We start from the raw sequence: 23,050 nt of genomic DNA on the forward strand, positions 1-23,050 counted from the left end.
TTTCCCTCAAAACTGTCATTAGGATTCACCCATGTTTGGGACACCTGGGTGGTGCAGTCGGCTGAGCATCCCGACTCTTGGCTTCAGCTCAGGTCTGATCTCAGCGTCATGAGATCGAGCCCCGTGTCGGGCTCTATATGGGGGGCCGTGCGTGCTCAGTGCGTAGTCTGCTTGAGATTACCTCTCCCTCTGCCCCTCCTCCTGCTCTCTCTCTCTAAAATAGATAAATCTTGGGGCACCTGGATGGCTCAGTGGGTTAAGCCTCTGCCTTCAGCTCAGGTCATGGTCTCAAGGTCCTGGGATCGAGCCCCTATCAGGCTCTCTGCTAAGCGGGAAGCCTGCTTCCTCCTCTCTCTCTGCTTGCCTCTCTGCCTACTTGTGATCTCTCTCTCTGTCAAATAAATAAATTAATTAAATATTTTTAAAAAAATAAATAAAAACAAAAATTTAAAAAAATAGATAAATCTTTAAAAAAATGGTGCCTGGGTGGCTCAGTCGTTTAAGCCTCTGCCTTCAGCTTGGGTCATGATCTCAGGGTCCTGGGATTGAGCCCCACATCAGGCTCTCTGCTCAGCAGGGAGCCTGCTTCCCCCTTCCCGCCCCCCCCCGCCTGTCTCTCTGCCTACTTGTAATCTCTCTCTCCTTGTCAAATAAATAAATAAAATCTTTAAAAGAAAAAAAGATTCATCCATGTTGTGGTATGTATGTATGTTGTTTCCTTTTCATGATTATGTACGTTCCCTAGTATGGATACATCACTATTTATTCATGTAATTCTTTGGACATTTGAGTTTTTGCAGTTCGGTGACAATATGAATCACAATGCTACTCACAGTGTCGTCACTGTGTCCTGGCGCACAGAAACACTGCGTGGACATACCTCGCAGTGGAATCTCGGGGTCGCAGGGTGTGTGTATTTTCCTCTCTACTAGAAACTGCCACGTGTGGTTCCAAAACACAGGCGACAGTTCACCCTGTCCCTGGAAGCATCTGAGAGTTCACGAGGCTCTGCATCCTCACCACCACTCACGATTCCTAGCTCCTCCTAGTTCCCCGATCTGGTGGTCGTGGTGGTATCTCATTGTGGGCTGCTGGTGAGATACTCCTCAAGGGGGATTTAAAATTTATCTTTTGTAACTTATTTCTAATTCAGTTCCATTTGGACCAGAAAACTCGGTGTATGAGATTCCATTTTGTGTTTATGATTTTAACTTCTGAAGTCCTTCGTCAGGGAGCGGGGGACAGGGTGTCTAAGCCTGTTGTTCCTTGTTTCAGCTGACTCTCATTCATGGTGGCTCACATGCCTAACCTCACTCTGTAGGAGTTCTGTCCACATGCGGGATGCTTTCCTCTGGGGACACTCCCTGTCTGGCTCTGCTGGGAACCAGAGGCACTAGGAGCCATTATCCCTCTAGTCCCTTTGGACATTCTGCCTTGAGCCGACTCAGGCTCGGTTGGATCCTGAAAAGGTCTGCTGTTAGGTTAAGTTATATGAAACTACCCCTTTGGGGTTAAAAAAAACCTGTGAAACATCAGCAATTGCATATAGTGTAACCTATACTGGTAACCTTTGCCTACAGGACAAGCTACTGCTTTCTGTTCGCTTCCCGCTTCCCTCTCTCAGACTGCTGACTCAAGATTTGCTTCTTTTTGTTGGGGAGGGGAGGTGGCTTTGGCAATTTCCCTAATGTCTTGTGAGCCCAGCAATGCATTACAAATTATATCCGATTCAGGAGTGAGCTATTTTGCTGTGGGGTGGAAGACAGGTCTTGGGAGTAGCTAGGCAACTGCTAAAAGCAGAAATCCCAGGATACGTATCTTTTTTTCCCAATGAGGAAACCAAGGCTCAAAGAAGTGAAAGAACTCAAGGTCACATGGCTGGTAAGAGGCAAGGTTAGGATCTGCAGCCACGCGTGAGACCAGAAACCCAGGCTCTTTCTACTTCGCTGTCTGCACCGCCTCCAGAGGGCTGTGTGGGCCCGAAACTTAGCCGGTGGCCTTACCTGGTTCAAGGGAATGACGAAGAAGGCCCCCCCACAGGAGCACTCAGTCACGACTGCAATGAAACAGGGGTTCACAGCGCAGAAGTGATTGTCTTGGACGCTGTGGGTGATGGGCACCGAGTCGTAGCAGTTCTCCTTGCTCGCTGGTTTGCCAAAGACGTGGCGAAACTTGGAGCTCCGGTACTGGGAATGCCATGACATCTATGGGAAACGAACAGGACAAGGCGGGGCGTGAGGCTCCGTGACGCTGACAGCAAGACACCTGGGGAGTCCCTCTGGAGAGGGCAGGACCAGGGCAGCAGTTGGCTCTATGTGGACAGGGTGCTATCAAGGGCAAGCAACGAACAGGATGTCATTGTGGCGACTTCTGTGGTTCTGGTGAGATGGTGTATGATTATCCCTGACCTGTTTGCTTGTCATCTCTTCACCTGTCGATCCGAAGGGCAGAAACGCCAGAGAGAAAACTCCCATTTCCTATCGGCCCACCCCACTCCAGCCCAGCGATGTGGGTCACACTGTGTCCTCTGGACCCAGCCTGGGCTCCAATTCCAGCTCTGCCTCTTACCGGCTGGGTGAGCAAGTGACTTAACTTCTTTGGCCTCAGATTTTCCCATCTGTAAAATGGGGATCACAAAATCATCTGTCTCACAGACTTGTCATGAGGACTAAATCATAGGTCCCTTGATATACAGTCTTAATTACTATCACGATTATCGTCCAGGCATCTTGAGCTACCTTAGCTCCTCATTCGGCCCCGTATTTGTTCACTCTAGTTACTGAGCGCCACTGTGTGACAAGGCCCTGTACCTGGCACCGGGGGTTTGGAGAGAGTAAGCCTGAGCCCGCCTTAGAGAAGTGAAGAATCCTGTGGGAAGATGGGCCACTGGGATCCGGTGTACTACAGATAATAATAAAGGTTAGTACATGGCAGTCTGGGAGGGCTTCCCAGAAGAAGTGACAAGTGAGTTGTGATTTGAAGGATGAGGAGGAGTTGGCGGGGGAAAAAAGTAAGATGCGGGGAAGATGTCCCAGGCAGATGGAACAGCCTGAGCAAAGGCCCTGAGAGAGAAGCAAACATGGAATGTTTGAGGAATTACATGTGGTTTTATAATATTAGCAAGGAAATGTGAGAAAGAAAAAAAATATATATGCACACACACACATAAACATGGATATGGGACGATGGGAGTGAAGAGAGCACAAGCTGGAGGGGTGAGCATGGCTAGGCCATGGATGGCAGAAGAGGGTCTCAGCTTCATGAGTGGCCAAACACATGGGGCCTTCCGGCCCTGCTGCGGCCTGGGTCAAACCCCTGACCCCAGGCTCTGGCCCCACTAGATCTGCCCGTCCACGCTCCTCATCTAGGCCAGAGAGACACCAAGCCTAGCTGTATTCCTCACCCTCCTCCCCTACCTGAGGTCACCCTTGGTCACTCTGGACTGACTACCGCCCTCCAAAGGCCAAAGCCAGCCTGGCACTCAAGGCCTTTCAGTGAGGTTCCCCTCCGATATTCCAAGATGCACCTTTTCTTGCTCATCTTTTAAAATGTACTTTCTAGATAAAGAACCTCCCAGGTTCCCTTGTACCTTGTACCTTGTACCTCTTGCATTTCCAGTCCCTTGTCTTCCCCCTCTGCTTGGCCTGCCCTTCCTAGTAATCCTTGTACCCATCTCCACAAGTCCAAACCCTCCCTTCTCCAGCACCCAGGGCCCTCCTCCAGAGTCTTCCTTGCTACCTTAGGTAGCAGAGCTCCGGTCCTCTCCTCTCTTCTAACCCCACCAGCTGTGTCTCCTGCCTGCCCTCAGGCCCCTAACACTGCCTGCCCTGATTCCTGCGTCTGGTGTCAGGGCTCACCTCCTCTGCCACCGGCAGGTTCTTCAGAGAAAGGCCTGGAGCTCTGCTCACCCCCAGGCTCTAGGAAATTCCCAAGGGCAGGCATGTTTGGCTGGGCACCCCCAGAGTTAGCACAAAGAAGGCATCTGCTCTGTGGTTAAGTTCAAAGGCACAAGATTAGACTGTGGACCTCAAGAGGTCACGGTGGGGGTGCCTGGGTGGCTCAGTGGGTTAAGCCTCTGCCTTCGGCTCAGGTCATGATCTCAGGGTCCTGGGATTGAGCCCCGCGACGGGCTCTCTGCTCAGTGGGGAGACTGCTTCCCCCTTTCTCTCTGCCTCTCTGTCTATTTGGGATCTCTCTCTGTTAAATAAATAAATAAATAAATAAATAAATACATAAATAAAATCTTAAAAAAAAAAAAAAAGAGGTCACAGTGACTGAGGGTCTGACATGTGAGCCAAACCCTCCCCAGGAAGCCCACCAGCCTCCTGGGACAGATCTGTCCTGCGTAGCTCAGACATTTCAACTCTCTTTTCAGGAGATACATTTGCTAGAGCTCCAGGAAGCCGCCCAGAATGCAGGGAGAGACTAATTGACGTCCATCCAGTCCCAGAAAGGATGTAAGAAGCCTTACAGAAGTGGAGAGCACGCAAGATAGAAGCACACACGGAAAAGCCACAGCGAGGCAATGGGGACAGAGGGAAAATGCAGGAACAAAGAGATCCCCGAGATTCGGGGGAGCTGAGCTACTGAATGTGTGCTGTCAGATACTCCACACAGTGGAGGTGCTCCTCCGACGTGGGTCTGAGCCTCCCAGTGGCCAATTCAATAAGGGAAACCGAGTTGGAAAGGGATTTAATCAGTGTGTGGAAGATATAAGACACATGCTAGGCGTAGCCCGTCTTTTCTCTGCACTGGGTCCTGAGGGAAATGGGTCCTGGGGACCTTCTTACAAAAGAACAGCAAGGACCAAGATGTCCCTAGGCTCTTGGTCATTACATGGCAGCTGAGGAGCTGCCTTGGGCCGGGGCTAGGGGTAGGAAAGCAGGGGGCAAGTCAGCAGGCTCAGCTCCAAGCTCCCCAACTCTGCCTCACCTTCAGCAGCAGCAAATGTTGGACACACAGCGTGACAGAGACATAAACCGGCAGAGCGAACCACTGAGCAAGTGGGGCTGTTTGTCACGGAGGGCAGTCTATCCGTCCCAACACCCTGCCCCGAGCAGCCCCAACGAGTGGTAGCCTGGCGATAGCCGCCTATGCTCGGTGTGGCTGGAGCACAGGAACCCAGGGAGAGGTAGGCAGGGAGGCAGGACTCACATCATCTCAGGAGCCATGGAAAAGAACTTAAACTCTCAGGGCAAGGCAGAGCTGCTGCAGGGATTCCAACAGGGGCCGAGGAGCTGAGCTCACTTTTGGGTGATTCCCTTGATTGCCAAGAGCAAGACAGCATGGAACAGGTGAGAGGTGAGGATCACCTGGGCTGAAGCAGGGCAGAGGGGACAGAGAAGGGGGACAGGTCAGTGGAAAAGCAAGGCAGGGGGATAGCTGGCCTTTGTGTCACGTGCTGTGGGCAGTGGGGTAAGAGGGCCGGTGGTGGCTGCAGAAATCACCTTGACCTAAGCGGCATCACCCATCTGGGCCCCTCCTGCCACCCTGGTGCTCTTCCTTCACAGCCCGGCGCTCGGCCCCACACTTGAGGGATGGCTCCCCGCCCAGGGTCAGGAGGCCTCAAGAGGCCCGGGCAAGGACCCTCTTTCAGCTCAGTCACTCCACGGCAATGACAACTCACAGTTTTCAGGGTGCTTGCTACGTGCCTGGTGTCATTCCCCGTGCTTCCCTGTATGGACTTAACAGGTAGCTGCTACCTTGCTCCCCACTACAGAGGCAGAGAAGTTGAGGCAGAGAAGCAAAGGAGAACCCACTTGAGGTCACACAGCGAGCAAGCTGGAGCTGAGGGCTGAAGCCAGCCCCCACCCCCTCCAGCCTCCAGCTCCAGGTTCCCGCAAATAATGATGGTGATGAGAAGTCTCTTTCCTACCCATCACATGCTTGATCTCGCCTCAGCCTGGAGGCAGAGGCATCACGACCATTCTCACCCCCATTTTACAGAAAAGTAAAACAAGGCTCAGGAAACTACGTGGACACCTTCTGGAAAGAGGGCTCTTTGCTTCCACTGTTGAAGCCAGTGACTGTGGAACAGCGACAGAAAGCTAAAACTGTGTTCACGACCTTCTGTCCCCTTGCCCCCAACTCCACTCCCCACTCTACCCCACCCTACCCCACCCCGGGTGCCTTATCTCCCCTGGCAAAGTTCTTCCAGATCTGTTGCCTCAGACAGAAACGTGAAGTGGGGGATGGGGCCAAGCCTGGCCGTCTCTCCTGCCCGCAGTATGGGAGTGTGCACCCATATACGTGGGTGAAGTCTGTGCAAATGTGTGCTGTGTGCAAATGCGTGCATGAGTGCAGCATTCATCATATGCACGGGTGTGCAAGCACGTGGGCATCTCTTTGGGTGTTCGGTTGCATCTGGGCGTGCATGGGTGTTATCTGTGCATAAATGAATTTAGGGACTCAGCAATTCAGAGAATGGATTTTATTTCCCCCACAAGCAGGCACTTGTCTGGAAATGTGGACTGCAGTGGGCCCTTGGGACCTGGAGGGCCCTCGCCCATGGGCTGGGCCAGAACGGCCTATCTGGGCCAGGTTTAGCCCTTGCCACCAGTCCCGTCCTGCCTGGTGCCATCCAGTGGGTCCACATCAAAGCCACAGCATGCCTTCTTAGGTGTGGCAGGCTGGCTCGCTGGGGCACAAAGTGGGGGGGTAGCTTGTGCGGCTGCTATCCCCATGCGTGTCTAGCAGGCCTGATGCCACGGGATTAGGCTTTGTGGGCTGCAAATTCCCTGCTCCCCCCCCCCCCCGAAAAAGATTAGTCATCTCTGGGTTTTAACATCCCATTGAGTTTATTTCTTAATGCCTGACAGGAGAATGGCTTGGTGCCTGTCCCATCCCTCCCAGCCCCCTGCCAGGTAGGTGCAGGCTCTTGTCCCACTTGAGGGCAAAACTGAGGTGCCGGGGAAGTGACTTAACCAAGATCAAACTAACAGGAGCAATGGGAGGTGGGAAGCAGAAGCCAAGGCTTGCCCCAGAGGCCCCTCTTCCTGCACGCCTTCCTCTCTGACGTGTATCTCTCTCTCTCTCTCTCTCTCTCTCACACACACACACACACACACACACACCCCTTTCCCGCTGGGCCCCCCAAGGCCTGTCTTCCCAGCCCAACCGGGTCTCACTGCAGGACAAGGGTTAGCTGCGGGATGAACTGGGTGTGGCACAAACTAGCATTATGGATTATTCATTAATTGCCTGTTACTGGCCTCAGGGAAAGCGTGACTTGACCTAATTTAGCATTAGACTCAGGCGAGGGTAGGGGTCTGGTGCTGCTGGCTACTATGATCCCTTTGTAAGTTTGTGGTTCCTCATGGAAGATTTGCAGTGTTATTTGTTCTCTTAAGACCTGCCCAGTGCTCGTGCCTCCGGAGAAGGTCAAAAATCACCATGCTTAGGTCAATGCAGTTAAGAGAGGGGAATTAGAACCATGGTTTCCTAGGCTTAAAAAAATGAAAAAAGGGGTGCCTGGGTGGCTCAGTGGGTTAAAGCCTCTGCCTTCAGCTCAGGTCCTGATCTCAGGGTCCTGGGATCGAGCCCCGCATTGGGCTCTCTGCTCAGCGGGGAGCCTGCTTCCTCCTCTCTCTCTCTGCCTGCCTCTGCCTACTTGTGATCTCTGTCAAATAAATAAAAATCAAAATCTTAAAAAAAAAAAAAAAGACTACGGTAAGAAAAAGAATACTCTGAAGGTGATCTACGAAGACCAAGAGTTAACAAACACCTAATTATGGGCGGGTCCCTCACCTTGACTCCAATCCCTGACCAAACTATTATCCATCATAGGGCTTATCCTGATTCTGACCTTGGCTTCAAACTGGACAGGAAATCTTTCTCTTTCATCCTGAATCCTTATCAGGGCCTCTGATCCATCCCTGAAGGAGGCAGGACACCTGGATCAGGAAGCAAGGCCCAAGTGAGGTCAAGGCGCCCTGCTGTCGACACACATCTCTGCTTAACCAGCCATTCCCAAGGAGGCTTCCTTTCTCACCAGGCAGAAAGAAGAAACCACAGGTCTTAGTGACTTCCTGCTAGTGAGAATTTTATCCACAGTTTCTGCTCACGAGTTTCTGCTCATCTGAGGCCAGGCCCTGGTTTATTTGTCACTTCTTGGCATAATCTCTATTTTTGCCTTCCACGGGCCAGCAACAGGGTCTGCAGTGACACAGCGGGAGCCGGGGACCTGGGGCCTCAGGGTCTCACCCCACTGGCTTAGTTTTCTTCCTTCCTTCAGAGGAGAAGAGGCCTTGTTGCTCTCCACAGAAGCAGGGGGATCACCTGTCCTGCTTTGCCCGGGATGTGGGGAGAAGAGTTGGGGGACGTACTCCTGATGCTAAAATGGAAAATGCCTGGGAAAGTCCTGGGCAAACAGGGGCAAGTTGGGCACCCCACCAACCTCAGAGGTCTCCAGAAAACTGTTATCTGATTCACAAACAACTTGTCAGAGTCAAGGTTACAAGTGACTCAGACAACCTGCTCATTGAGGCCCTAGAACAGACTTCCTGAAGAGCCCAACATCCTGAACCAGAGCACAGCACTTTCAAAGCAGAAGAACACAAGGTTTGTCAAGGAAGGTGAAGCTGCCTTAATTCAATCAGCAAGCTTCATCTGCTGTTGGTGCACTGCTTCTTCTGGGCCAGGCCCCCTGCTGACACCGGGGTACAGGGGCAGGGGATGGACAGTGCTGTCCCTGCTCTGCGTCTGTGGACGCCTCCCAGGGACATGGCCGAGGGCAGGAAGGTGGGAGATGGTGTGATCTTAGCCTGCTAAAGCACGGGGCCGCGGGCTGCGACTTCGAAGGCACACGAGCATAAGGGACATTAGATCACTGGGTGTGGGACCCCCCCCCCGGTTCTGTCCGACACGGGGCCCTTGTGGCTTCTAGATTAAAGTCACAGTGAAGTACAAGGAAATACAATGTAAAATGCAGCTCCTCCATCACCTTAGCAACGTTCCACGTGCCCTACATGTGGCTACTGGGTACCCAGTTAACAGTGTAACTACAGAGTTACTACAGTCCCCCATACCTATGTGACTTTGGGCGGGTGACTTCACATGTCTGTTCCTTCACCAGCGAAATTGGGCACAGTAACAACTAACAGCTACCGCATCGCTTACTTTGCACGAGGTAGGCTCCGTGTCCTAACTCAATCCTCAAAGCAATCCCCTGTTATCATCCCATTTTTACAGAGGAGAAAGCTGGGGGCCCAGAGAGGTTAAGCAGCTTGTCCAAAATCACACAGCTGCTAGTAGGCGGCTGATCTCGGCATTTGAAGCCAAACTGTTGAGTCCTGGGTCCACACTCTCTCACAGGGCTCCCCGGACAATTCAGTAAGATAATCTACACAGCATATGAAGTGATGCTGGGTGCATACTTAGTGGTCAACAAATGTTTGCTGTTAAGACTGCTGTGGTCCTGAATTTACCACACTCTAGGATGTGATGTCGTATGTGACAGGTATGTGTTGAGGGCCCAGCATTTTGGAGATCTGAGTAAAAATCCCAAACCAGAAAGTGCAAAGCAGCCCCCTAAGCACAGAGTTCTGACCCCTGGTGCCCACTACGGTGGTGGAGGGAGCAGACAAGCACCCATGAAAAGCTTACTAGTGATCCCTCTTGGTCGAGAGGAACCTGAAGAGTGTATGTGTGCATCTCCCCGGCAGGGTCAAAGCCCTCGGGGTGGAAGCCGGCCGCCGTGCTCAGCCCTGTGTCGAGGAGACTGGGGTTCCTGGTGGGTTCTGGGTGGCAGTGGTGCTGGGCAAGACAGGGGAAGCCTTGTGATTTCCTCCATCAGCACAGCCCAGCTGGCAAGTAAAAACAGCCCAGTCTCCAGGTTCTCTCTGCTGTGGGGCCCCTCCCCTGTGCCCATCTCCCTTCTTCCAGGTCTCTGGTCCTTCTGGTCCAGCACAGATGCCTCCCGGCAGGCCCACAGGAAATACAGCCTGAGTCACAGACAGAGCCAAGAAAATGCCTCTCTCCTCCTGATGAGATTAGGCCCAAGGGAGAGCTTCCTCCTGACATCTGACACTGCCCAGAGCCCTGGCACCAAAGAGGGGCAGGGCACCTCCAGTGACAGCCTGACCTCCTCTGCCCCACGGCCCCCCACTGTCCTCTATCCCTCCCTCAAGTCTTGCAAAGCCTAGCCAGCCTTTTCTCTGGGCCTCACTCCCTTTCTGCCCCTACCCCAGCCCTGGGCTCCTTTCCTGACCTCACTCAGACACCATCATTTCCCTTAAGACCCACTACCCCAGATCCCCTCTGTCCTCAGGATCAAGCCCTCTGCTGGATTTGGGGTGTGGGGCCCCACACTCCACTGGCCACATCTCATCTCCACAAACTCAACCTTTAGCCAAAATGGTTTATCTGCCTTCCCCTCAAAGCACTGTTTTCCCAGGCACACCATCTTTGCTCATGCCCCCTTCTCTCTGCCTGGAAGCAAATCAGCCCACGTTAAGTATTTAACTGGGCTCCTAGGATGCTCCTTGTCTCCCTCCACCTTCCTGGGCCCAACAGAACCACCACCAGCTTGCCAGCCAGAGCACTCTCTACTCTATGAGGCTGCCCAGCGCAGGGAGAGAGGAGAATCAGGTTCAAACCCTGGACCTCAACCTGTCTCTGGGCCTCATCATGCACATGGGTATCCTCACAGACACTTACCAAGGATTGAACAAGGTAACGGCTGTAAAATACCTTGCAAACCTCTGGTACCAAGAAAGAGCTCCGCTGTGGTTGTGCTCTTCCCTCCCCTGGTCCTGCTGCCTACGCTCCTGCCTGCTCCCTCTGTCCAGCCTTCCAGCCATTCGGCCACCAGACTGCCAAGTCCGAATGGTTCTCCCCTCTGCTTTGCCCACACGCAGGCCAGATCCCACAAGCAGGTACCCGGGGGGGGGGGGGGGGTGCAGGGGGACCCACCTGGCTCCTGGACTAGCTTCCATTCAGGCCATGAGCCTCTCCTGAACCCGTCTCTGGACACGAGGAACGGTGGGCAGGGCGGGGAATGCGCTGAGCCTGTAATTTTCCTAGCGAGTATGCTGGTCAGGTGGGAGAGCCCTGATTCTGACACCAGTCTGCTCCATGACCTTGGGCAAATCACCATCCCCTCTCGGGTTTTGTTTTCTCAGGCAGGTAATACTCTTACCTTGCCCGACTGTTAGGACGGTCCACTGAAAGCTCTGCAGCCCACATGCACCAAAACCCGGGACCGGGAGGATGATGGAACTACCTATCAGCTGTCCCAGTCTTTGGAGGCCTGGGGCCCTTCTTGCCTTGCTCCTCTAGAGAGACAGAACCTGGCTTCTTCCTGTTTATTCCCCTAAGTCAGGCCCAGACCAAAACTTCAGGCAGCTTTATTGCCCCACAATCTCCTTATCTGAGAGTTTCAAGAGACAAGGGTCACTGGGGACTTTCTAAAGCCACCTTCAGGAGGGTGACAATCTGGAGGTTCCACTGCTTCCTCACCACTCATCTCCCAGCGGAGCTTCTGAATCTGTCTTTGGACAGAGAGGGCCACTGAGGCCCAGACTGGGAGAGTGCCTGGCTCGGGGTTCCACAGTGAGCAGAAGCCCTCCAGCCCCCCTTCTGGGATGGGCACCTGCCAGTGGCGGGGGCCACCTCCAGCCCACAAAGTCAGCTCCCACTTTGCCCTGTTGCTGGGACCCTGGGGCCCAGGGTGACACCAACCTGCATTCCTGGAGCCCTCCCAGAGCTTGGCTTGTGCTGGGCACTGTGGGGGAGCGGCGAGGATCATCCAGGCAGGGACTTCTGCCCCCCAGGGGATCAGGTTGATGGGAGAGGCCAACATGGAACCAGTGAGCTCAGTTCAGGGTGAAAGGGACTGACCAGGCTGCAGCGGGAAGGTGGAAATCCCAGGAGTGGGTGAGAGCCTCGGGGCAGGTCTGTTTGAGGCCAGCCCGAAAGGCTGAGTCGGGTGAGCTGAGCACAGAGTGATGGGGTGCGCACTGTAGGTGGAGGAAGTGAAAGACACAGCCAGGGAACAAACCACAAGGGGTTAGGTATGGTTGGGGTCTGGGCAAGGGAGCAGCGAGGGCCCCGCCAACAAGGAACCGGCAAGGGCTCCGAATATGGCTAAGGCCTTGGCACCTGAGACCACGGGAAGATGTCAGTTTGAAACCAGGGGTGTGGCGACGTGACGGCTGCCATGAAATGTGGGTCTGGCTATTAGGTAGTTAGAATGTCTGGCCAGAGGAAGTATTTTCTTTCCTCAACTTTGGGCTTGTATCTAAGGAAGAAACAGGTGGGTGAGTGGGTTCTGTTTCATGGCTGGTTGTAGTCGGCTGGAGGGGGAAGCTGTGGGGCATAAAGAGGAGGAGGGGGGAAGAAGATTCTGAGGCCTTCCTGGTCTGGGCTTGGGAGGAAAAGAGCGTGCCTGATTGGGGGAGAGCGCAGAGCCTTGGGCTTGCTGACCAGGAGTCAAGGGCTGACCTGTCTCCACAGGTGTCAGCAATTTGAGAGAGCCACGGAGCCGGGAGGCCTGGCTTGTAGGCCACATCTCAGCCAGTGGCTGGGGTTTTACATCAAAAAATAGTCTCCTTTTCCCCCTCAACCCATTCCTGTGCCGAGTCCCCAGATATGCTTGATATGCCCAGATATGCCTGTTTCCTGCTCCTGCCTGGGCAGCCCAGCCGAGCACATGGGCGGGGGGTGGGGCACTGGCCATCCCTTCCTGCTTCTCTGCCCCCTTGCTTAGGAACTCGGACATAATGCTTGGCCTTCATCAATTCTTCAGGTAGCAGCTGCAACAGCAGCCGGGGGAGGACAGCCAAGCCGCCGTCCCCCCCATTTCCAGCCTCCCTGAGCTCCTCCTGAATCATCTGTTCGGAGGAGGGCAGGCCGTCCACCAGAGCCCAGGCTGAGGAGGCCCCTCCAGCCCAAGACGGACTCTCTGCTAGGTCTGGTGCCCGTGTCTCATGCACATTCTGCATGAAGCTTTCCAACAGCAGGTCTCAACCCAGGGGTGCACCAGAATTACCTGGAAGGCTGATTCACTCCCCAGATCGCTGGGCCCATCCTGGAGTCTCTGAGTTAGCAATTCAGTAGCGGCGCCTGAGAACCAGCATTCCCAACAAGTTCCCAGGTGACCGTCAAGCAGTTGACAGGGGACCACCCAGAGCCACCGCCCTACAAGCCAGCTCTGTGATTTGCGGAGTCCTTCCTGTTGGGTTCACTCCTCACGTCCACCTCGGGCTGGGGGCAGTTACCCCCATCGCGTGGACACAGCCAGCTGTGCTCCGCTCAGAGCACTTCTCTGAGGTTACACAACCATGAGACAGCAGGAACCTGTCCTCCAAACGCTCCAGGAGCACACAACCGCCTCCTAACTGGGGGCCACTGGGGGCTGTGATTCTTGCCTTTCCATCTAGCAAATATTCTCAATATACAAACGGGGGTTCAGGCCAGTCCTCAAGAACCAGCGGGTGCTCGGCAGCCAGCTTCACCCTCTGAACTCCAGGCATCAAGGTCGGGTGGTCAAGACACAGGCTTCAGAGTCAGACCCAGAGAGAAACCCAGACTCTCCTTCCCTAGATCTTGCAACTACATGGACACTGACCTCTCCCCACGTTGCTATGAAATGGCGCCAAGGCTGAACAGAGCCGTTAGACTGGCGCACAGTGAGTCCTCAACAAACGGCAGCAACTGATGGGCCAGGGAGGGATGTGGGGAAAGATACTAAAACCTGTTCGTGTCTCAGTCTTCCCATCTGTAAACTGGGGTCAACGACAGAACCTAACTTACATGGAAATGGTAAGGATTCAATGAGTTTATTCATTTAAAATGCCTTACAGTGGGTGCCTGGACGGTTCAGTTGGTTAAGCATCTGCTTTCAGCTCAGGTCATGATCTCAGGGTTCTGGGACCGAGCCCACATGGGGCTCCCTGCTCAGTGGGGAGTCGGCTCCCCCTGCTTGCGCACGCTCTCTCTCACTTTCTCTCTGGCAAATAAATAAATAAAATCTTTCTAGAAAACTATTTAAAAAATATAAAATAAAATACCTTAAAGCAATGCCTGGCATGGGGGAAGCTTCGACACGAGGTCCTTTTTGTCAAGCGTGGTAATTTCAGCACCGAGCGCACACTTTTCATTAAGGCATGTCAGCAAAACCATTAAAGAACAGAATAGGCTATTGTGAGATCAAAATTTAAAAATCACAGTGGTGCTGGTTGTACAAACAGCGTGAATGTACTCCAGGGCACAGAACTAAAAATGGTTACAATGGCAAATTTTATGTGATGTAAATTCTGCCCCAATAAGAAAGGAAGAAAAGAGCTAGCAGCCCCTAGGTATCCGGCTGGCTCTCCCCTGGCTCTCCCAGGCCATCAGCCGGCTCCACCCTTCCTGCTCTACTTTCCTCGGGGAGGCCGTCCTCCTCCCCCTTTCTTTCTTTCTTTCTTTCTTTCTTTTTTTTTTTTTTAAGATTTTACTTATTTATTTGAGAGACAGAATGAGAAAGAGAGAGAGAGAAAGAGAGAGAACGAGAGGGGGGAGGGTCAGAGGGAGAAGCAAGCTCCCCGCTGAGCAGGGAGCCTGACGTGGGACTCTACCCCGAGGCTCCAGGATCATGACCTGAGCTGAAGGCAACCAACAGTTGCCCAACTAAGCCACCCAGGCACCCCTCCCACCCCTTTCACTCCTGGCTAGTGGGGCCTTCTCTGCCCACACCGCCCTCAGCAGAAGGGGCTGCTATAGGGCAAGCGTCCTCACAACTTTCCCAGGCACTTTCAGGAAAGGCCTGGAGGATCTGTGCCTGGACAGAGGAGTTCTCTTCCTATCCCCTTCCTGCAGGCTTCCTGACCCTCTGAGGGGCTGGCTCCCGCTGCTCTTGGGGAAGAAAGAGCTGAGGGAGCAGTACCGGCTCACAGGGACTCTCCCTGGGCTTGGCTGGGAGCCCCACTCTGCGCAGGGAAGGCACAGATACGTTCTGAGACCAGGGGCCCAGCTCCAGTCTGCTCTGCCTCCATTGGCTGTGTGACCCTGTTCAAGTCATTGCCCTCTCTGGGCCCCAGGGCCCCATCTGTACAATGGGAATGTGCATCTCTGCTTGTAACCGTCCTGAGGCTTTAGGGAGGCTCTGAAGGGAGAACGGGGTGGGGGCACACGTGCTTTGTTTCTTTACTGTGGGGTATGACCACATGGAGAGGAGGCAGAGATGGCTACGGACACGGTCGGGCCTGGCTCAGGCACTGGTCTCACCACATACCCGCTGGGACACCTTGGGCAGGCCAGTCAACCTCTCCAGGTCTTAGGTTTTGTCATCCTAAAGTAGTAAATGAATTCATATATGGCAAGCACTTAGAACGCTGCCTGGCACATGGCAAATCCAAGATAAATTCAAAATAAGTAATAATAGCATTCTACTGAGTACTCACTGTGGGCTAGGCACTGCCCTACCGTATTTAACTGTCTTAATGGATTGAAATGAACGTTTAACAAAAATGCATAAGGTGACCAGAGCTTACAGATTAAACCAGAAGCACAAAGTGTCCATGTCGTTTTTTCTCCTCCATGTAGCAATGCTTAAAGATCTAAAGATTTGGGGGTGGAGGGGATCACCTGTGTTGGGAGGCACCCGAACCCCCTTAACAGGCTGGCAGCAGAGAAAACCTCGTGCCCCTCCCCCAACCCCTCTGTGCTGATTTAAAGCTCTAATTCTTATCTAATCTAATTCTGAGCCAGACGCACTCACTCCTGTTCTCAAATGATCTTATTACATCTGGGGCAAAAAAACAGGACTGCCCAGCCTCAGGGACCTGGGTGGACATCCAGCCCAGCTCTCTGTCCTCCTTTCCACACCATTCTGTCTGAAAAGTCTGAGGGTCTTGGCTTGTACCATTCTAGTGATGGGAAGCTCACTCCTTCCGGGAACAGGGCAGATCCACTGTCACACTTCCTTCTTCCACTGAGTGGAAATCCCCAGTTCCCCTCCCGCCCTGCCTCTGTTCCTCCAGCCCCACCAACGGCACCCACAGCCTTCGCCCCATGGCAACCTTTCAGAGAGCTGAGGCCCCTGACCACGTGGCCCTGCACTGGGTCCATGAAGGGAGGGTGGTTTCTTGTGTGACTCAGTTTCCCATCTCCCCATTTTCATCGCCTCCCCATAATGTTCCAAGCTGTCCCCATTTGACACCTAGGTTGGAGCCCAGACCAGACTCAAATCCTCCAGATGGGGGCTGAGAACCACTCAGTGGAGCAGGTACCCACAAAAGATCCTAGATTCACTTCTTAGAATAGTAGCACTGGCCAGACCTCAAGAGCTCATGGGGTACAGAAAGGGAAATTGAGTCAGCTTGTCCAGGGACATCCATAAAGGGCAGAACCAGGAATGGGATCTGGATTTCTGGCACCTCAGCCTGGGAGAGTCCTCTAAGACATGGAACAAAGTTTCCTTTGATCCTGTGACTGGATACAGTACCAAATATTTTTTTTCCTTATCTGTGTTGCTGTTCTCAGAGGGACAAATTCCAAGCATGGCTGGGGAAGAAGGCTTCTAATTGTGAGGTGCGGGGGTGGGGTGGGGTGGTCATTCACCGTAGCTGGACCTTCCTGAGACTCAGACTTTGAAAGGTGGGCAGCATTTCTCCAGACTGTGGTTTACGCTGAGAAGAATGGGGCTCCTTAGGGTCAGGAGGGGAGACAGACCCCAAGTCTTTGCTGCCAGAAAGGTCAGCACAGCAGCAGCCCCACAGTGGGAAAGGTAAATTGGGACACATCGACTCACACTACATTTTTCATGCCTCCCGCTGGAGACAGATCCCTGTGCTGGGTTCTGTGGACCCAGAGGTAGCAATGGGGTGTGTGCCTGGGGAACAGGCAGAAGAATGGAGAAATCACACCCTACCTGAACAAATCACAAACGAGGTGATTTGTCAGAAGGGGCAGCTGCAGAGAAAGGACCAGAAAGTTAAAGGAGGGAGGCTTTTTTTTTTTTTTCCTGATCATGTACTCTTCAAAAGAGAAAAAAATGAACCCCACCCACCAATATTTTATATTTTATACACGTTACTACTCTCAGGAGCTACAAGGCACAACGTATACATGAGGCGAGATTCATCACTAACCAGAGTGACTCTAAAGCTGTATTTCAAATAGCGTCCCCCCCCCAATCTAAAAAACAGCTCAGGCTGACTTCTTATCAGACTTGATTAGTTTGTCACTGTTTCCCACCCCCCTTCTTGTGGCTGCGGATGTGACATGGCCAGAAATCCAAGTGTTAATTTCTTGTCCAACAGTACTCATATTATTAGAACCACTAACAACCCACTGTTCAGATAGCAATCTTCTTCTTTTTTTTGAGATGTATTTATTTGACACAGGGAGAGAGAATGAGAGCACAAGCAGGGAGAGCAGCAGGCAGAGGCAGAGGGAGCAGCAGACTCCCCGCTGAGCAGGGAGCCTAATGCGGGGCTGGATCCCAGCACCCTGGGATCATGACCTGAGCCAAAGGCAGAGGCTTAACCCACTGAGCCACCCAGGCACCCTCAGATGGGAATCTTCTAAAACCACTTGTCCATTTTGTGAGGATTAGTTTTGTTCAGACTGGTTAATATAATCTACAAAACCAATCTGGATTAATTAGTCTGGATTAATTTGGAATCCTTAACCAGGTTAAATTAACTATACTGAGCTGAAAAGAGAGCAGGGGCATCCTTGCCATCCCTTCTCAAAGTACTTTCCCCTTCTCTCCAGAGACTTCTGGAGACACGAGACACGAGGCTGTCTGACGGCCTGTCGGTGGGTCTGTACCTTGAGCAAAGGCGAATGATCGTCTCGATAGTGCTCTTCCCTGCACCCCAACAAGTGTCTTGCACACCTCACTTGGGAGGCTACCAGAACAGAAGCCGGGTAGACCAGCAGGATTTTCAGGCTGCACAGGATGGTAGAGATCATCTGGTCTAACCCCCTGACCTTTCAGGTGAGGAAACAAAGACTGGGTGAGGGATGTAACTAGCCTACCGCAGAGCCCAGAGAGAACACAAATTTCTAGTTCTTGATGTGAAAACCAGCTGCTTCCATGTCCCCGCCTCAGTCCAGCCCCTTCCTCGGCCATTCTCGGCTCCCTGCACCTCTCAGCCCTCTGCAGCTCTATCCCCCGTGCCATGAGGTCAGCCACTGGCTCTGAGGCTGGCTGGAGGTGGCATGGAAGTGATATATGTCCCAGTCAAGTTATAGGTGCTATCAGGATGGGAAGGGGGGACACATGGAGCCATCAGTAGGCCATGGTTCCAAGAGTCACTCTGCTTCCCTCTGTAGCCTTGGTTCCTTGTCTGTTTAATGGGACTAGTCAAACCCAGCTCCTGGGTTTGCTATTTGGATACCCATGAGGTCCCCCTGATGTCTGTGTGCTGGGAAGTGACCCCTGAGGGGTGCTATGGTTATCCTTACACTCTGGAAGGTTTTGTTTAGGCGGTGGGATCTAGGGGGTGAGATCTAGAGCCTGTGGAGTCTACCTCCGACTGCCAACCAGAGCCCCAGCTGGACACTGTAGGGCTTGGAGCCCCGGCAGCCCAGTGGTCCCCCAAGGTGCCGACCCAGGCCTGGTGTGGTGGTGGGCAGCTGTGGCCATGGATCCCGGGCCTTCCAAGGCAGGCCTTAAGTCCTGCTCCTGTCTCTACAGCTCTGTTCTCCCCTGCTCTCATCCTCCTCATCTCCACATCCCTCTCCCCTCGTCCACACTGTCTTCCTAATCTCCCCACCTGACTTCTCCTAAGCTGAGTCCCATTTGGGCGACCCTGAGACAGAAGCATCCCTTCTTCCAAAACCTTCAATGGCTTCTCAGTTGGGCATTCAAAGCTGAGGTGTGGCCCAGGACTGAACCAAGGAGAGAGGTGGGGGCAAGGTGGGGGAGAGAAAGGGGGACAAGGGCAGTAGGGCTGGGTGAAGACAAGAAGGGGGTGCATTTTCTTCCCTCCCTCCCTTTCTTTTTTTTTTTAATTTTAAAAATTTTTTTATAAACATACTCTCTATAGCTCTACAATACCTCCCTTTCTTTTTAAAGATTTTATTAATTTGACAGAGAGAGACACAGCAAGAGAGGGAACACAAGCAGGGGGAGTGGGAGAGGGAGAAGTAGGCTTCCCGCTGAGCAGGGAGCCCAATGAGGGGCTCCATCCCAGGACCCCAGGATCACAACTCAAGCTGAAGACAGTCGCTTAATGATTGAGCCACCCGGGGGGCCCCGGTGGGGGGTGCATTTTCTATAGAGAACTTAAAAACAATAATAAGACTAAAAGTCTGGGGGCGCTTGGGTGGCTTAGTGGGTTAAGCCACTGCCTTCGGCTCAGGTCATGATCCCAGGTCCTGGGTTCAAGCCCCGCATCAGGCTTTCTGCTCAGCCAGGGAGCCTGTTTCCTCCTCTCTCTCTGCCTGCCTCTCTGCCTACTTGTGATTTCTCTCTGTCAAATAAATAAATAAAATCTTTAAAAAAAAAAAAAAAAGACTAAAAGTCTGACCTTTTATTATCATGATCTGCCTGCAATTCTCAACAGAAATGACAAAACACTCCCTTCTGCCAGGCCAGGCTGCTCCCTCCTCCCCCGCCCTTGGTGACTGCCCAGGACTGGATACTACGCCCTGGACCGAGCCAAACTGGACTGTGTTTGCCACAGCCCCAACAGGCTCAGCGCACTCCCTGTCAGCAGCCCTGGCTTACACGGGTTCCCTTGCCAAGTCCCTCCAACACTCCGCACACCCCGCTGCTGGGACAAGGTTCAGCTTAGCGGCTCCCCTTCGTTGTCTTCCCGCACACATCCGCGTGCACCCCTTGGCTAGCCACAGCCCCCCGCCAAGGCCATGTGCAGACCCTGCAGCATCAGGTTCTCATCTCCCAAGGAAGACCAAGGAAAGGAAGCACCCCGTGCAATCTGGAACCCACAGCACAGCAAACATACTAGCAGAGCCCCCATCTCCCTGTGTGACCTCGGACCCATCCCAGATCCTCTCCAGTCTCAGTTTCCCCCTGTCCAAGGGCCGTATCCTTTCCAAAGGCCCTCCTTTCCTTGTCCTCAGTCACCCACTTCCTTGGCCACACCCTGCACTCTGCCACCCTGTGAAACCGTTCCACCTGCTTCCAAAGTCACTAATCCAAGTGCCCCCTTGCTGACCGCCCATTGGGCGCTGCCTCAACTCCGCTGCCTAGACTGGACGCAGCCTCTCCATGAGGCCAGCTCTGGGATGGCGTCTGGGCCATCCGACATCGGCCGCTTTCTTGTGTCCAGTGATCTGGGACACCCGCCCACAGTTCTGCCCCCGGGAGACACCTCCTCTACCTCATCCCTGCCCATCTGCCCCTCTCTCCTCTCCTCCCATGAGGTCCGTCACCTCATCCTCACCAGAGACCTTCACCCACTGACCTCTTTCCCCATCAGCCACCAAAAGTCAGGTGCTGGATGAACCAGGATACCTAAGGAGGGCTGGGAAAAAAATGGACAAAACCCAAACCAGGACAAGTATCAGTGGGGTGACAGCTTTCCCACTATAGCTCTTCTCCTCCCGGGACCCTTCCCTCTGCAAGGCAGGTCTTGTGACAGCACAGCCAGATCCCAGCGGTCGCCCGTGTGGCCTCCTCCTCCTCCAGCCACCCATCACCAACACTCCTTGTACCCCATCACCCAGCTCTCCTCCCACTGCTACCAGCTGCTCTCATCTGCACACACTCACCTACCTACCATCTTGGCCCCTATCTTATCAGAAGATGCCCATCTGAGCATGTCACTCCATAGCCACTGTTCCAGGAGCCTAGAGGTCTGGCCCACTTCACCTCTCTGGCCTCACCTGCCTAGGAATCAGAGCTGGAGATACTCAGAGCTTTCAAGTCCTCAGAGGTCCACATCTGTCAGCCTCAGCATTGTTTCCTTGGTCCAGCAGCCTCCCCTTCCCCATGACTGGTCTTTCAGATCTCAGTTCAAAAGTCTTTCCTTTGGGGCATCTGTGTGGCTCAGTCAGTTAAGCGTCTGCCTTTGGCTCAAGTCACGATCCCAGAGTCCTGGGATCGAGTCCCACATTGGGCTCCCCACTCAGCAGGAAGTCTGCTTTCCCTTCTGCCCCTCCTCCCACTTGATCTCTCAATCTCTTTCTCTCTCAAATAAATTAAAAAAAAAAAAAAAAAAGAGTCCTTCACTTAGAATAGCCTTTTGCAGTTGACCCTGAACTGGGCACATTCTCTGCTCTGTAAGCTTTGATGCCGTCTCTTCCCCTACAGGCACCTGTTGCAGGTTTTGTGGGACCCGAGGATTACTGTCCGTTGCCTCTGGTCTGTGACCCCACCACAGCAGCACCTATGTCTGTTCTGCTGTGCACTGTAACCCTAGCGCCAAGCCCGGATTCACGGGCACTTGGGGACCCGTACGCAAATAAAGGTCTCATTCACAAGAGTAAATCGAAAAATAACTTTGTAGGAAATGAATGTGTGGGCCTTTCTGGGTGAGGCTCTAGGGTGATTGATCTGTGTGGGGCAGGTCTCTGTGGTCTCTCTCCAGGGTGGGCCGTAGGTCAACCTAGTCCTGATAATGATCGTTAACAAGGATGAGGTTAATGAACCAGCCAAGAAGCTCTCTGAGCTCCTTCCTGTCCGTTATCTCTCCAGCTCCCTTCCAGGCCTTCCCCCCATTACTCATATAGCCCTGGGCGTTTAATGACCAGTCCACAGGGGCATTTCTGAACTCTGAGCTGGCGTTATGTTCATTCTGCAATGTGAACGCTGTCTTCTTCGGAAGGGCCAGCGCTCAGGAGCCTTTGCTTTGTGGGGTTGGGTGAGGAAAAAGTGATGGATGGGTTCAAATCCCAGCTTTATCTTTTGCTGGCTGTGTGACCCTGCAAAAATCCCTTAACCTCTCTGGGCCCGTTTCCTGATCTGTAAACAGAGGACAAGACTATCTAGCCAGGAGGTTGACAGAGGATTAGATGAGTATATGTACATTAAGAATCCAGGGTGGGGCCCTCCTGCTTGTCATTCTGATTGATTCCAAGACCCGGTTTTTTGACATTTAACATCTCTGAAACTGAAATGCAACTTAGAGTTTGCTGTTTTTCCTTTCTTAATGGGTTATAAAACAATGGTGTATCTCACAACAGATGGTACCCTGCATCCAATAAAATATGACAGGAGATTAGTTTCTTTACTTCCATTGTAAAGAGGCGGGAAGGTGTGTGAGAGCCCCATGGATCGAAGACCAAGAGAGGGCCTCACTGAAGGAGAAGGGTCTGCGGGGGTCGGCAGACTGGGGTGGGACCCTGAAGCATTTACAAGGCCCCTTCCCTAGCCAGCGGGCTCTCTGGACCTGCTCCTGCCATCCCAGTCCCACTCAGGGGGTGGCCCAAGTGCCAGGAGAACCCTTACCCTTCTGGACCTGACCCCGTGCTCCTGCTGCCAGGGCCTGCGGTCCTGCCTGGACAGTCTGCCCACCGTGCAGAGAGGGCTGCCAGCCACCTCCAACCCCCGTCTCTGTCCCAGGAAGAATCCTAGAACCTATCCCAGATACCTCTCCTTCAGTGCCGCCTCCAACAAGCCACCCCTGGTCCCCGCTCCCAACTGTCCTGAAGGCTAGCAGGGAGGATACCATCCAGGCCTCACCCGACGCCACCCGCTGTGGGTGCCTCCTGGAACCCTCCAGCCTGCTGACGTCAGACCCTTATACTCCCTGCATTATACTGTCACATACATTACATGCGGACAACTTGTTCTGGAAATAAACGTCAAATAGCGTGCAAAAATTTCAAAATATAGAAAAGACAAAAGTAAAAGCGATCATCAACCAGCTTGATGTGTCTGTCTGCGTATTTTCACATATTCACAAGTGTGGACATACATTCTTCTCCCATATTCAAACCCAAGCAGGCTCAGTGCCCACACCGTGTTCTCTGCCTTGCTTTTCCAGGTAATGTCGCCTCGTGGACCTCCCTGACCCAGAAGTACTTCTCCTCAGTGACCTCATGGCGCTCCCGTCTTCCACCCCTTCCCCTGGCACGTCCCTTAGCTCTAAGCCCCTCCTGCCCAGGTCCTGAGGCCCGGCCCATGCGTATGGCCTGCCTTTCTGCAGGC

The 23,050-nt window shown here is 53.2% G+C and overlaps 1 protein-coding gene across 3 annotated transcripts in view; it reads right to left on the reverse strand.

Moving 5' to 3' along the window:
* Nucleotides 1–23,050, reverse strand: part of CORO2A (coronin 2A) — a 51,183-nt gene that overhangs the window by 21,000 nt on the left and 7,133 nt on the right. For 2 of the 3 annotated variants that reach the window (XM_047700686.1, XM_047700689.1), the window contains exon 2: nt 2,004–2,204. In XM_047700686.1, coding sequence (XP_047556642.1) covers nt 2,004–2,204 — 201 coding nt within the window. Of the gene's footprint in view, nt 1–2,003; nt 2,205–11,137; nt 11,277–23,050 lie in introns of those variants that run through there. The other variant, XM_047700687.1, reaches the window with a different exon arrangement.

The sequence above is a fragment of the Lutra lutra genome, chromosome 13 (genome assembly GCF_902655055.1).
Source record: "Lutra lutra chromosome 13, mLutLut1.2, whole genome shotgun sequence".
NCBI lineage: Eukaryota > Metazoa > Chordata > Mammalia > Carnivora > Mustelidae > Lutra > Lutra lutra.